The following is a 15,980-nucleotide window of genomic DNA, read 5'->3' on the forward strand; positions in this document are numbered from 1 at the left end:
AGGCAGATATAAGGAGGAAGAGAGACAGAGAGAAAGATCTTCTTTCCACTGGTTCACTCCCCAAGTGGCCGCAATAGCCAGAGCTCAGCTAATCCAAAACCAGAAGCCAGGAGCTTCTTCTGGGTCTCCCACATGGGTGCCAGGGCCCAAAGCTTCGGGCCATCCTCTACTGTTTTCCCATGTCACAAGCAGGGAGCTAGAAGGGAAGTAGAGCAGTCGGGATATGAACTGGTACCCATATGGGATCATGGCACGTGCAAGGCAAAAGGACTTTAGCCACTAGACTACCATGCTGGGCCTTTCTCTCTTATTCATGCTCTCGTTATTGATTTGTTTAAAAATCAGAGTAAAAGAGAAAGAAAGAGAGAACTTCCATCCTCTGGGTCACTTCCCAAATGGTCACAGCAGGCAGGGCATGGCAGGGCAAAAGCCAGGACCAGGACCTCCAACCGGTCTTCCACATGAGTGGCAGGAGCCCGTGTGCTTGGGCCATCTTCCACTGCTTTTCCAGGCATATGGGCAGGGAGACGGATCGGAAGCAGAGCAGCTGGGACTCGAAGCAGCATACTCCAATATGGAACGCCTGCATTGCCAGTGCAACCTGCTGCCCTGTAGGGCTAGCTACTATACTCTGAGTTTCTTTTGTCTATAGTTCTTGCTAGAAACAAAGAATATATCACAAACTTACATTTTTGTATTCTTGTAGGAACCTCCACTTAACCTCTAGTTTTCTTTTGCTTTGTCATCTTCCTAGGAAATGGAGTGCATATGTTGTTTTAGTGCATAAAAACCTTGCAGCTCTGTATCCAATGATGTCCCATTTGATATCCATTCCAATCTCAGTCCGCTATGATCTGGGAAAGAGAAAGGAATGTCCCAAGTGTTGGGCTTGTACCACTCAGGGGACCAGAAGGAAACTTCCTGGTCTGGGCTTTGGTTGGCCAGTTATGGTAATGTGGCAATTAGGGGCATAAGCAGCAAATGGAAGATCTCTCTCTTTTTCATATTAAAATTTTTTTTAATTTTATTTATTAATTTGAAAGTCAAACTCACACACACATACATACACACAAGTATGGTAACTTAACCTTATTTCATTTCAAGAATGATCATAAATTAGATGGGAAGCTAAAATCCTGTGGTCTTGGCACAGGACAAGCAATAATTTTAAGTGGAACAGGAGGAGGAGTCCAGAAGTAGATGCAGACATGAGAAGCCATGGCTTTTTCTTTTTTTTAAGATTTATTTTATTTTTATTCGAAAGGCGGAAATACAGAGAGGAGGAGAGACAGAAAGATCTTCCATCCAATGATTCACTCCCCAAGTGAGCACAATGGCTGGTGCTGAGCCAATCCGAAGCCAGGAGACTCCTCCAGGTCTCCCACACGGGTGCAGGGTCCCAGAGCTTTGGGCCGCCCTCGACTGCTTTCCCAGGCCACAAGCAGGGAGCTGGAAGGGAAGCAGGGCTGCCCGGATTAGAACTAGCGCCCATATGAGATCCCAGTGCGTGCAAGGCAAGGACCTTAACCACTATGCCACTGTGCTGGGCCCAACCAACGGCTTTTTCAACAACATCGTGAGGAGAGCAAATGTGTTTTTATCAAATGATACTTGGATAACTGCACATTTAGACAGAAAACAATTTCTCCTTGACATGTCCTTCATAAGGTATTCAAAAATTATGTCAAGAGGGATTAAGGATGTAAATAAAAATTTTAAAGCATTAAATCTTAAGGAAAATAAAGATGAATATTTTCATACCATAGAATAGTGAAGGCTCTTGTAAGACATGCATACATTGTTTAGAAAGGATACATTGTGCCTCATCAAAATTAGTATAAAACAGTCTCCTGGCTTCATATTGGCTCAACTCTGGTCATTGCCACCATTTAGGGAGTGAGCCAGCTGATGAAAGACCTCTCTTTCTGTCTCTCCTTCTCTCTACATAAAATCAAAAATTGAATTAAAAAAAAAAGAAATGAGTCTTGAATATTCTTATTATTGAGACCATTCAAACAATAAAAAATACTTGATATGTACACAACTGAAAAAGGACTTAGCACTAAGAACATAAAGAATGATTGCAAATCAGTCAAAAACATTTTTAAGTGGAAAAAAGCCTTGATCCTCCTGTAGAGAGGTAGACAGAAATTATGGGAGTGGGAATTGTGGCACAGCGGGTTAAACCATCGCTTGGGATGCCTGTACCCAAGCACACAGTGCATAGGATCCAGTCTCACCTCCATTTCTGATTCAGCTTCCTAGTAGGCACAGATGGTGACCTCAGTATCTTGGTTCCTGCTACCCACATGGGAAAACCACATGAAGCACCTAGCTCCCAGTTTGAGCCTGGCTCTACCCCAAGTGTTGCAGCATTTGGGAATGTTCCACTGTATGAAAGATCTCTCTCTCTCTTTTCGTGTACCCCACTCTCGGTCACTCTGCTTTTCAAACAAATAGGACTTTCATAAAAAGGTACCATGGGCCAGGCACTGTGGTACAGTGAGTAAAGCTACTGCCAGTGACATCAGCATCCCAAATGGGTGCTGTTCAAGTCCCAGCTGTTCCACTTTCAATCCAGCTCCATGGGGTGGAGAAAAGCAGTGGAAGATGGCCCAAGTGTTGGAGACCCTGCCATCCGTGTGGGAGACCAGGATAAACTCCCTGGGCTTCAGGGTCTACCCAGGTCATTGTGACCATCTGGGAAGTGAATCAGTAGCTAGAACTTTGTCCCTCTGAACCTTTCAAATAAATAAATGAATCTTAAAAAGAGAGAGAGAGAAATAGGTACCATAAGCACATTGGAAGGCTCTCATGGTTTTTTTTTTTTAATTCTATGATCCATCTCTAAGCATAACCAAAAGAAATAAGAACAAAAGCCAACAAAATTTATGCAGAAATGTTCACAGCAGCGTCCTTCACAACAGCTAGCAATGGATGAATGAGTCATCACATTGGGGCATATTCACATTACGGAGTTTAACTGCACAGTAAGAAACACCTCATTGATACAGCCAGCTGGGGTGACTGTTTTACAAAATCCAGACATAAGAGGGAAGAAACAGTATGACCCATTTCTATGACATTCTAAAAAGGCAACACTGATGTCAGAAAACAGAAACCGAAGAGTGGCTTCTAAGGGCATGGAGGAACTTAGCAAAAAAGAGAATGTGAGGATATTCAGGGTGATGGAAATGCTGTTTCTTGACCCAAGTTGCAGTTACATGAATGGAGGCCGTGTGTCAGAAGCCTTTAAACCTGACACTTTGCATCAGTGTGTTCACTGCTTACAATTTATGTCAACAAAAAGGAAAATTTTAATCAAGTACAACCACACATTACACTTGGACTAGACTTCCATCCAATCTTGCACCATCATGTGTATTAGCTTGGAGTAGCACCTGGATCTTGTAAAAAGGGTTCTGCCGGGACCAACAAATGCACAGAAGACATCCAAAGCAGAGGATGAGGCCAGGCAGTTTTGAGTTCAAATGCTGGGGGCTGGTCATCTCTGTCTCCAGCTAGCCTTTCTGATGTGCTTTCTGTGAATTGCACCTGTTCAGTCCACCCTCCCCACTGAAAGCCTCGGAACATGAAAATCTGGAACTGCTGAGACCTCTTCAGATTCACTTCCACCCTCTTTATTATATATAAATAACCTTTTAAAATAAGTTCTATTTATTTGAAAGCAGAGTTAGACACACAGAGAGAAGGGAAGATCTATTTGTTCACTTCCCAAATGCCCTCAACAGCCAGGGAGTTGGCCAGGCCAAAGCCAGCAGCCACAAGCTTCTTCCAAGTCTCCCACCTGGGTGCAGGGGCCCAAGCGCTTGAGCCATCTTCTGCTGCTTTTCTAGGCCCATTAGCAGGGAGAGGGATCTGGAATGGAAGTGGAACCGCTGGGACTCGAACCGGAGCCCATGTGGAATGCCAGTGTCACAGGATGCAAGCTTCCCAGCAGCGACCCAGCCTTGTTCCATCTCCAGCATTCACACATGCAAACAGTTCTCAAGTTCTTGTGTTCACAGACATGCCACTTTCACGCACACTGTTCTGCCTGGAATCCTTCCCCGCCTCCTGCTCACCGTGTCACACCACCAGCTGTGACCCTTAGGCAGTCCCCCTCCTGCAGACCCTCTCATGGTCTATTCCCCATGCACAGGCTTGCTGCCCCTGTTCAATTCCTGCGCACATTAATCACACTGCCTAACTGCCCAGTGTGGTGCATGCTGCACAGAGGGGACCTACCAAATACGTGAGACAGACAATGGCACTCCAGGCCTGTAGGAAGGGCAGGGTGTGGGTAGGATCACAGTAACAGTCATCCCTCCCAGGAACACCAGCCATTTTCTGATAAAGGATAGCCTGCAGATACGAGTAGTACATGCCCAACTTCAAGTGTGAAGCTTGTCTTTGGGGACAAATCTTTCAGGGGCTTTTGAACTTAAACTAGAAAGAAGGCAAGAGGGAGGGGCCAGCACCATGGTGTAGCCAGCTGTGTACCTCTGCCCAAGGTACCAGTATCCCATATGGGTGCTAGATCATGTCCCAGCTGCTCCACTTCCTATCCAGCTCCTTGCTTATGGCCTGGGAGAGCAGCAGAGGATGGCTCAAGGTCTTGAACCCCTATGCGCACGTGGGAGACCCAGAAGAGGCTCTTGGCTCCTAGTCCTTTCTCAGTTCTGGCTGTTGCAGACATCTGTGGACTGAAGCAGCAGATGAAAGACCTCTCTCTCTCCTTCTCTGTTACTCTGTCTTTCAAATACTGTTAAATAAATCTTTTTTTTTTTTTAAAGGAGGGTGGGTAGGGAAATCCAGAATTCAGTTAAAATTAAGCTAGTTAAAAGGAAAAAGTTGGAGAAGGCAAGCAAACTAAAGTAAATTATGTCTTAGTGGTTCAAAGACAATTGTTCTGTGTGGAGGATGGAGTCAAGAGATCAGGCGTGTTTTGTTAGCCACAAAGGTGAGGTGAGCGTATTACTCAGGTTTGCCTCCATAACAGAGTACCACACACAAGTGCCTTTAGCTTCACACATTTTTTTTCCCCCAGAGTTCTGCAGACTGCTTGTACCACACAAGATCTGGTAAAACCGGTGCATGCCTGGTGGGGCTTCTTCCCTGCTTGTCCACAGACACCTGCTTTGTTACAGTATCCTGGAGGGGAAGAGGAACAGGCAGCAAGCTCCCTGGTGTGTCTTGTTAAGGGCAGCCATTCTGTGACATCAGGCTGCAACCTCACTACCCTTCCTTACTTCCATGAAGGCCCCCACTGAGGATGCAGTTACTTGGGGGGTGAGGACTGATCATATGAATGCATGCATGTCCAGCCCTTGGCCACTTCTGCATGTGAGGCAACTCAGCAGGGCTGTTCGATGGTGTCTGAGCAGTCAAGAAGGAAAGTGCTAAAGAGACACGTTATGATGTCTGAGGTCAACATTGGATTCCCGTTTCCCCGTACCGTGCTCTCATTCAGATAAACACACACACATATTTTCCTTTCAGGTGTTGTGTTGCTTCTCCTGCTTACCAGGACAAATAATGGTACATAAGGATTTAAAGTGCCTGCCTGTAGGTGTAGCACAATGTGTTAAGCTGCTGTCGGAGTCCTCAGTATCCCATATGAGCACTGGTTCTAGTCCCAGCTGCTCCACTTCTGATCCAGCTCCCAGCTAATATACCTGGGAAAGCAGCAGAGGATGGTTCAAGTGCTTGGGTCCCTGCACCCACATAGGAGATCTGGAAGAAGCTCCTGGCTCCTCGATTCCAGCTTCCTGCTGATGCACATCCCAGCTTCCTGCTGATGGCAGCAAGTGATAATTCAGTTCTAAGGTTTTCTGCCATATACATGGGAGACCCCGAGTGTTTCCTGGCTTCTGGCTTTGGGCTCACCCAGTCCTGGCCACTGCAGGTGCTGGGGGAGTGAACCTGTAGATGGAAGATCTCTGCCTCTCAAAGAAATAAAAAAAAAAAAGAAAGAAAAGAAATCCACAGAGAAACAAAGTCAATTAAATTTTATTTCAACCAAGAATATAAAATAAATGCAATGTAATTTATTTTTAGTTTTAACAGTCGTTTCAAGAAGAGAGGACAACTCAAAAGTTGGGAGTCACTCAGCTCCACAGTGGCAGCTCGCCCTGCACCCCATGGGGTGGACCTCACGGGGTGCAGTCAGCTCCAGGCCGAGTGGGGAAAGTTACCATCCGCTCCATTACCATATAAAGGGGCAGGCGTGCAGAAAATGACCGAAAAAAGAGCCAAGGACAGGTACACTTCACAAACAGGAATTACAGGAAATACAAACTAGGCCGTTTAGAAAGGATACACTACATAACACATATAAAAAGTACTTTAAATTGTTGTTAAAAAGGACATCTTCAGTCCAGATTTTGTGTAATACTTTTAGTGTCTACACAGACAAATCTTTAAAAAAATTAAATAGTATTAATTTACTAAATATTTAGGAGATAACAGTGCATTAAGGATTTTTTTTCATATAATACATATAGCACTCCTTCACAGGGATAGCATAGAAGAGTAAGTTATGGCCTTAGATACGACACATTTATTTTTAAGTCCTAAAGCAATGAAATTTGAGTCTGTGTGTGTGTGATTTGTGACTATTCCTCAAGATTAGGGGAAACTAAACTGCTAGGCTTTATATAAAAGATGAGCTGTAGTTGAACCTTTCCAACCTCAGTTAGTCTAACTGCCATTTTGCTGCCTTTTTCCGTTCCCTGGGAAGACACCATTGGGGCATTTAGGATTTGCGATTTACACAGAATTCTTCCTTAATTGCGTAGCTTCTGCTAACACAAATGTATGCCAACCGTCTGTTAGGGTTTCAGAGGCCTGGAGAAGCAAGAGTAGGTGCTTCACCTGGAAGGAGACAGTGAAGCCATAGGCAGATCCCGTCCCTTTCCGTCCTTAACTGTAAATCGTGTCTGCTAACAGCAAAAAAGTAGTGCAGGTCAACATTCTAAGTACTAAAGTCCCCAACCCACAGGTATAAAAATAGACACATTCTTGCTTGCTGCATGTCACTGTGTGAGCTAGTTCATGGCAAGGACTGTTTCTACCTAGCCCAGTGCCAAGCTACCTTATCTTGGGCTCATCTGTCTTGTAACCCTCGACTGCTTTGCCCTAACATGTGCCCCACCACTGGATTTGGTAGTTTGCGAAGCAGAGAGCGTTCCCTTGGGTCTGTAGCTTTCCCTGGCACTGTTGTGCCCACGGGCTAAGTGGTGGACCCCTACAGCCCCAGGGGGCTTCGTAGGCTCGGCCACATTTTCAAAGATGGACCCACAGAAAAGGCAAATTTCCTCCTCCTCAAAAAACAACAACAAAAAAAAAAGCATTGCAGCTTTGTCTCCCATTACAGAGTGGGAAAAAGTACAACATATGACTACTTGAAAGGCCTGTGAGCGCCTGTGAGCACCAGTGGGCACTGCCAACCCTGAGGGGAGAAGAGGAGGCCCGCCCAGAGTGGTGACGAGACCCTCACTCGCATGCAGAATGGGGGTTCTGCCTCTGTCAGCAAGAGGTCCACGACCCGTGAGGGAAGCATAGCATGGACTAGAACAATCTACAGACTCGGGTCTGCCTTCTGTCTTTCCTACATCCTGAAGCTATGCACCCCTCCCAGTCATGGCTGCCGCGAACGTCTGAAGTACTATGTCACGATGGACACTTCTCTAACACTGCTGATTGCAGAACAGAACTTGGAAGAGCTACTAGCCACGAGCGGGCTTAGGAGTAAACAAAGGGGCCCTCATATTCTACTTGCATGTTGTCATCAGTCATTCGGGACAGCTAGCTGCCGTGGGACTGGACCGGAAGTGTGTCCTCCCTCAGGGTGGGCTTGCAGTGGGAGTAGTGGGCACCCCACAAGCAGCAGCTCAGGTCAAGATGTCCTTAGGCAGTGACATCATATGGTGGGCTGTTCATCTCTTATTTTGGAAAGTGGAAGGAGTCAGAAGGAGCCTGGAGATGACTGGGAATTCCTTCTGTCTCGGTGAGTGCCTTTATACAGTCTCTATGATAATAACCAATATTATGCTGAGATCAGTAAGGTTCTGGCTGGCTACAGTATCACAGCAATAGTGCAAAATGTATCCTGGCTTCTGCCTAAAATCCTAACTTGTGTGTGGACCCAGAGTATCGTAACCAGGTAGATAAGTTCACAAAGAATAGTTTAAAAAAATGCATATCATTTGCATATACCACCATCAGCTATTTCTTCTAGCTCAGAGAGGACACATACAACAAGGCGGGTGCTGCCAGGGGCACTAAGAAGAACACCCATATCTTGCCCCTTACATTACAGCGGGAGCTCTAAGTCTTCCTAATTCTCCTAAGACACAACTCAGAGATCATGGAAATGCAGTCACCTTATCTAGCATAGTCATATAGGATAGCTTTATACTATCTGCCCGTAGTTTTTAGGCACAATGATTAAGTTTTCTCCTAGGGGCAAAAGAAAGCATTCAGTGCAATGGAAAGATTCTCGATAGAATTCAGTTGCAGAAACAACAGCAAAATTATGCATACATGATACATATTTTAAACATGAATAAAACCTAAAAGTTTAACATGCTTTAAAAATAGTCACTCTATGTCTAAATGTAAGTACAAATGAGAATGTTGCTCTTCATTTGAAAAGCAGATTCGCTTGTAGGCTTCTAATCAAGTCCCCCTGATTCCATAAGGAAGTTTCTCAGACCCGGAGAGGGGGGCGGGCGGAGACCCACGGTTCTTTAGAGAAGCCGGCTTCACGTTCAATGCACATGGAGAGATTTCCTCCAGGAGGGATGTGTCTTCGTGCAACATGACTCCTCGCAGGAATCCTAGCGCGGGCCGCCTCCTCTTCGGCTTCCGGCGCGGGGTGCCAGGGGCCTGGGTTTCACCGACGCTCTCAAAAACCCTTTTAAAGTAGACTTGGCTACGTGAAGGTTACAAATGATAATTCTTCATCACTGAGTATTATCCAAAATAAAGGAGATTCTGGGAACTTAGTTCCAGATGAATGATTATATAAAAAAGATACCACATCCTTCAACTCCTCCTAGCACAAGGCAGAGTCAGGCAAAGATCCACGCTGGGTTTGGTTGCACATCCTTCTGTCGCACTGCTTGTCTCTTTAGCAGACCTTCCCTGAAACTAGATAAATAACAACACCACAGTACAGTGCTTTGGGACAGTAACAGCTTCTTGTTTAAGACTTCCATGAGCAAAACACTTAAGTCTGAAAACAACGTGGCACATTCACAGGGGCGTTTTTCATCTGTGCTGCCAGTTCATGAAGTACAAAACTATACACCGCTGGACTCTTGTTCCTGAACATTAAAATCCTATTAAAAGAGCTATGAAAAGACAACTCATAGTGATTGCTATAGCAGGAGAAAGGTGCACCAGGAAATCCTTCAAAAACAGTGTCCAAGGGTACACAAGTGCTGGGATCCCATCAGCTGCTTCATCAAAGAAGTCACAATGGGTCACATGCGGGAGAGGGGTGTTGGGTTTCGGGGGAGCTGCAAAATGCTCAGAGTTCGATGTTTTCTTCCCGAGGGTGAGAGTATCAGATGACGAGGGGGTTTCCATGGGGGGGAGGGACTCCTTTTCAACGCAGACATTGTATTGCTGTGGCCTGTGCTCAGGCTGGGCCGGGCCAGGGGTGGCTTCAGTACCGGTGGGCCTGATGAGAGGAGTGATACTGCGTGCTCTGCTGAGACGAGGAGGAGTAGCCCAGGGTGCTCTGCGCCTGGGAGGATCCCTGAACGTTGCTTTGGTAATTCAGGCGGGAACTGGAGTGCTGGGAGAAGGAAATGAGGACAGGGAATTAGTGATGGAAGGGGAGGATGGGTCACGATGTAACACAAGACGGACACGGAAGCCGTCTTGGCTGTCACACTGCTGCTCACGTCCACAGTGGCTGAGAGCTGACTTCACTAGCTAACACCTTGTGCTTCTGTAAAGCCCAGTGTGTAACCGCACACTCTGGGCAGGCACCAAGTCAACCAGCAGAGTGGGGAGGGAGCACACGCCCCCCCCCAACTCTTCAGCATTGGCTGATCCTGGGGTGCAGTTTAACTGCGTAACTGGGATTCACACCAGTGACAGGTGTGGCATATAGAACTCAGCGGGGTTCGTGATGGATACCGGCATGCTGCTATTGTTCTTCTTATTGTGATCAAAAAACCCACTTATCTCAGAGCAAAACATTTTCAGGGGCAGAAGTTCGGGGCAATCTGCAGCCCCACTGACCAGACAAAGCAGGTAATTGGGTCCCTGCCCCCCACGGAGACGACATGGATTGAGTTCCAGGTTCCTGGTTACAGCCTGGGCTAGCCCTGGACGTGGCGGGCACCTGGGGAGAGAACTAGCAAATCAAAGTCTCTCTGTCTCTGCCTTGCAAATAAATGAAGAAAAAGCGTAAATAAGACACAAGTAAGGCTGAGGAATCGCGAGGGTTTGAGAAAGGAGAAAACTACAATTTCCTACCCGCTCAGCATGCAAGGGCTACTGCTGCGCCTTGCAATGCGTGGTCCCAGACAGTTGAGGGTGAGCACAGCTCAGCTGCATGCCTTTCTAAGCTGTGTAACTGGCTCTGTGAGACACCTTCAAAATTACAAACCTAACTACATGTTCTATTTTGAAGTTCATTATGAAAAGAAAATATCTTCCTACTCACAAATCTCTAGTGGCAATGTCATTAGCTAATGTCCTTAGCAGCTCAAAAGGCTTTATCACGACTCCAAAGCACTTCTGTTTTTTTTTTTTTCCTTGCTAATGTATTTTAAAAGGGTTACAGAGAGATGGAAGGTGAGACAGAAAGGAAGAGAGCACTTCCTCTGCTGGATCACTCCCTAATGGTCACAATGGCCAAAGCTGGGCCTAGGCGCCAAGAACTTCATCCAGGTATCTCGTGTGGGTGGTAGGAGACCAAGCACTTGGGCCATCTGCTGCTGCTTTTCTCTAGCAGTTAGCAGGGCGCCGGATTGGAAGTGGAGCAGCCAGGAAACAAACCAGTGCCCATATGGGATAGAATATTTTCCATAAGCTGGCTCTCCACCCAAATAGCCAAAACAAAGAGTTTGGCCAGGCCAAAGTCAAGAGATTCTTTCTGGTGTCCCACATGGGCCAGCTTCTGCTGGTTTCCCAGGTCATTAACATAGAGCTGAGTCAGAAGTGGACCAGCTGGGTCTTGAAATGGCAGTCATATAGGATGCTGGCACCAAAGAGACTAAGCCTATTATGCAACACTGGTGGTCCCATAGGTTTTCTTTCTTTCTTTTTTTTTTTCAGATTTATTTATTTTTTTATTGCAAAGTCAGATATACAGAGAGGAGGAGAAACAGAGAGGAAGATCTCCTATCTGTTGATCCACTCCTCAAGTGATTTCAACGGCCAATGCTGAGCTGATCCGAAGCCAGGAGCCAGGAACTTCCTCCAGGTCTCCCACATGGGTGGCTGGGTCCCAAGGCTTTGGGCCATCCTCAACTGCTTCCCCAGGCCACAAGTAGGGAGCTGGATGGGAAGTGGAGCTGCCAGGATTAGAACCGACACCCATATGGGATCCCGGCACGTTCAAGGTGAGGTCTTTAGCCACTAAACCACTGCACCGGGCCCAGGTTTTCATTTTTAAGAATGTTCCTGGGGGTTGGTACAATGGCTTAATTGACTAATCCTCTGCCTGCAAGCACCGGCATCCCCTATGAGTGCAAATTCTAGTCTTGGTTGCTCTACTTCCTTTCCAGCTCCCTGTTTGTGGCTTGGAAAAGCAGAAGAGGATGGCCCAAGGCTTTGGGACCCTGCACCCTTATGGGAGAATTGAAGAAGCTCCTGGCTCCTGGTTTTGGATTAGTTCAGCTCCAGCCGTTGTGATCATCCAGGGAGTGAAACAGCAGATGGAAGATCTTTTCCTCTGTCTCTCCTTCTCTCTGTAAACTTCCCTTTCAAATAAAAATAATCTTTTAAAAAGTGTTCAGGGCCCAGCGCAGTAGCCTAGTAGCTAAAGTCTTCGCCTTGCACATGCTGGGATCCCATGTGGATTCCAGTTCTAGTCCCAGCAGCCCAGCTTCCCATCCAGCTCCCTGCTTGTGGTCTGGGAAAGCAGTGGAGGACGGCCCAAAGCCTTGGGACCCTGCACCCACTTGGGAGACCTGCAAGTGGCTCCTGGCTCCTGGTTTTGGATCGGCGCAGCTCTGGCTGTTGCGGCCCCTTAGGGAGTGAATCATCGGATGGAAGATCTTCCTCTCTGTCTCTCCTCCTCTCTGGTATATCTGACTTTCCAATAAAAATAAAATAAATCTTAAAAAAAAAAAGTATTCATGGGGCCTGGCATGGTAGCCTAGTGGCTAAGTCCTCACCTTGCATGTGCCAGAATCCCATCTGGCTGCCTGTTCGTGTCCTTACTGTTCTACTTCTCATCCAGTTCCCTGCCTGTGGCCTGGGAAAGCAGTTGAGGACGGCCCAAAGCTTTGGGACCTTGCACCCAGTGGGAGACCCAGAAGAAGCTCCTGGACTCGAACCGGCTTAGCTCTTGTCATCGTGACCACTTAGGGAATGAACCAGTGGATGGATAATCTTTTTCTCTGTCCCTCTTTTTCTATGTAATCTTTCCAATAAAAAATAAATAAATCTGTTTAAAGAATGGTGTGTTGATGAAGACATCAAAATTAAATATAAAGATGTGTTATTTCTGAGAAGTTCCAGGACTGGAAAATGTAAGGAGAGAGGGAAGAAAATGCCAAGCCCAGTGCCTAACAGGGTAGACCTGCTATGAATGCTCCCACATTAGCAGATGAGACTCAGCTCAACAGCTCTGGGTACTGAAGAAAGAACAAACACGTTATGTAAGAGTTGCAAATTACAGGCTGTGGGGCTCCCTGGCTCCACCTCATGCTAGTCTCTCCAACTACACAGCTGAGAGAGCTATTCATTTCATAGGTACATGATGTAAGCCTTATTTTTTCTTAGCAAGCTAGAACAATGTAGACACAGAAGAGCATTTTGAACAGTTTTTGAACCTGATAAACCCAGGGAGGAAATACAGTCAACTGTCTCTCCTTGATTGTAATCAGATGACAAAGGCGTCTTCCTTTGACCACAGCCATAACCAGGCTCCTCCGAGTCCTCTGCTTGACCCCAGGGACAAGAATCCTGCTAAATTATTTAACAAAACTCTTCTACCCCTGATATCTTAGTGCCCAGGCCTGCCTTCAGTGACAGTTTTATCAAGTCAATTCAGTCAAAATCATTTTATCTCTTGCTGCTTCTTAGTTATTTTCCACCCACTAACCGCATCCTGCTCTTTGGCTATCCCTTTCCAGTGGGCCCTGCTGGTGCTGTGGTTGGGTCCAGGGGGAGGTTCTGGTCCCGTGGTCTCTGTATCCATCATCATGCCTCCCCTACCTCCTGACCTACCCACCCACACAGTGCGCTGTGTATCACCTTCAACACAGAACATGGGTTTTTGCGGAAACTTTAATGCAGGGTAATGTAGTACAGTTAGAGTTATAAATACGAACCAGTGTGCAGCATGACCAACTTAAAGATAACCTGCTGAGTTTGTGGGGGGAGGCGGAGGGAACTAAATTTATAACAAAACTCAAGGGCATTCATGACTGCTACCCAAATAGCAAGCAGATTATAGCGAGGCCTTGATTAGCTCAATCAGATCCAAATGGAAGTGTTACATCTTCTCTGCTTGAGGGAAATCTGGGAAAAGAAAACATTTCCAGCCAAATGATTTTGTGAAAACTCATTAGTCTGCTGAAACGTTCAAAATGTGGAGCCAGTGTAGGCGGCTACTGATCACGTTTTCCTGGTTAATGGCAGCCTCTACTCCAGTTCCTTATCAGTGGGTTTATGGTCCCCATACCAGTGGCTGTGTTTTCTATTATCCCTATCCTCCAAGCTCCTCTTTTGCGAGTTCCCTAGGGGACCATGATTGTGAAGTTGGTTTTTTTTTTTTTAATCTTTCAAGTTTTCCTTTTCCTTTTCGGCCTTTTCTTGACTTGTTGCTACTCTGAAAATGTCTGTTGGTCTGCATTATTTCCTAAAGTTATTACAGAGTATATTTTTATCACTCCAAAGCAACTTTTTTTGGTAGGGTTTATAGAGGTATTTTAGACTTAAGACTTAATCCCTTTCTCTTCCGTATCTCTGTGACTGCTTAACTGGTTATTTTCTTTTGGTGGGAACCAATCTTTTTGAAGAATGCTGGAAACTCAGCCAACTTTGTCTAGCGTTAGCGGCCACTCGCCTCTCCTGCAAATGCTCATCTAGGTGTCCTGGTCTGAGCCAAGGCTGATCACAGCTGTGAGGGTAAACGGACAAGGCTTGCTTTAAGGAAAGGGGTGTCTGCCTCCTACCTGCACTACTCCTTGACAAAGGTGCTCAGAGTGAAGAAGGCAGGAGACAAGCTCTCTTGCAATGACATGAAATCTGACTTTTAGAAAAATTTCACCTTCTTATAGTGTCTGAGAAACAGGGTCACACGGTTTAAACAGTCAAATGCTAACAGCTGAAAACTGCTCAACTCTAAGAGGATCTATTTTAAATCAAGGTCTTGATGTACAAGACATAAGGGTGTTCGTGAGGACAAATTACCTGATACTCGGCAGGCAGGCCGGGTCCGCCTGAGCTCGTCCCGGAGGGCCCCAGTCTGGGCTTCTTGCTTGGAGGCACCTGGCTCAGAGTGGAGTCCTGGCTGTGCTGCAGCCCAGTCCCGGCCCCACCGACCCCAGCCACGGCGCCAGCCCCTCCTGCGGTCCCGTTGGTCTGGGTGCTGTTCTGCTGGGCTGGCGGTGCCTGTGGGGCGGCAGCTGCCTGCTGTGGAGGGGCCGTGGGCTGCTGATGCTGGTTCTGTTGCTGCTGCTGCTGCTGCTGATTCTTCAAAGGAGGAAAAGCAAGCCTGGCATGAAACCAGATGAATGCACGCCCTACCTCACCTGATGAGTACATGTGACTGCAGACTGGCCAGGGTGCAGCTACAGAGGGGAGCAGCTGGAGTCCAGCCTGTCCGAAGGCCCCAAACCAACTAGACTGTGCCGTAAACCACCATATCAGCTGCAGACAGCTCACTGGAGGGCATAAGGCAGAAACGCTTGTGCACTCAACTGGACCAGCTGCACCAAGTGTATTCGATTGTGACTTTGTGTTAGTAGAGCAGTGTGGCGTGGTGGTGAACACATCTAGTCAAAGTGAGAATTTGGTGACGGTGCGGATGCCAGCCCGCACCATGTCAGATTAATGAAAGTGAATGAACAAGCAAGAACCAGGAAGTCGGGGCTACAGCAGGCTTCTTTATCTGCCAGCTTGCTATTTCAGCCTTCAAGGTCCACGTACAATCCTCATACCAACAAGCTCCTACAGAAAACACGCTAAATCCATTCTTAATTCAATAAAAGGCAGTGAAATATCTAGAAACAATTCAATCACACCTCCCTGAGTTATCATTGTTCTGCCCTCAGGGATCTGAAGCCAAAGCATGCCACACGGTTCATACCTTGTCACCTTTTTCTTCTGGCTCATCTTCATTGAGGAATTCCCGTTTGGGGTATGGGATCTGGCAGCCAGCAAACACACTAAAAGCCATGAAAAAAAAAAAAAAAGAATCATGACATGCCACAGCCTAAACTACACAATCTCCTTATCTCATCCACCTAAAATTCCATTTTTAATTCCTTAATTTATTCCCTACTTGCTGTGCTTGGCATTTGCTTAATCCCTAGGCCTCCCATTCCACTTAACTGAAACAAGAAAAGCTTAGTTGTATGAAGGTCGACCCTTGCTGCCACTTTCAATTTCTTATCTTTCTTGCTGTTAGCTGGCATGTGTACGGCACAGAAGTTCCCCCATACTAACTTCATTCTGCACCAAAAGTTCAAGTTCTGAATTTACATTCACTTCAATAAGAAAAAAAAATTTAACTGCACCTCTAATAACGAGCACAGAATATACACCTGGGAGTAATAAGG

The 15,980-nt window shown here is 46.4% G+C and overlaps 1 protein-coding gene across 5 annotated transcripts in view; it reads right to left on the reverse strand.

The window, feature by feature from the left end:
* Positions 1-5,997: 5,997 nt before the first annotated feature.
* CDK19 (cyclin dependent kinase 19) overlaps positions 5,998-15,980 on the reverse strand; it is a 166,284-nt gene continuing 156,301 nt past the window's right edge. For 2 of the 5 annotated variants that reach the window (XM_040983885.1, XM_040983888.1), the window contains 4 exons: positions 15,509-15,587; positions 14,861-14,892; positions 14,611-14,737; positions 5,998-9,808 (listed from right to left, as the gene is read on the reverse strand). In XM_040983885.1, the coding sequence (XP_040839819.1) occupies positions 9,677-9,808; positions 14,611-14,737; positions 14,861-14,892; positions 15,509-15,587 (370 nt within the window). In that variant the 3' untranslated portion in view covers positions 5,998-9,676. Of the gene's footprint in view, positions 9,809-14,610; positions 14,893-15,508; positions 15,588-15,980 lie in introns of all 5 variants that reach the window. The other 3 variants (XM_040983886.1, XM_040983883.1, XM_040983884.1) reach the window with 2 other exon arrangements.

Source organism: Ochotona curzoniae, unplaced genomic scaffold (genome assembly GCF_017591425.1).
Source record: "Ochotona curzoniae isolate NIBS_2020 unplaced genomic scaffold, NIBS_Ocur_1.0 contig_3819, whole genome shotgun sequence".
In the NCBI taxonomy this organism is placed as follows: Eukaryota; Metazoa; Chordata; class Mammalia; order Lagomorpha; family Ochotonidae; genus Ochotona; species Ochotona curzoniae.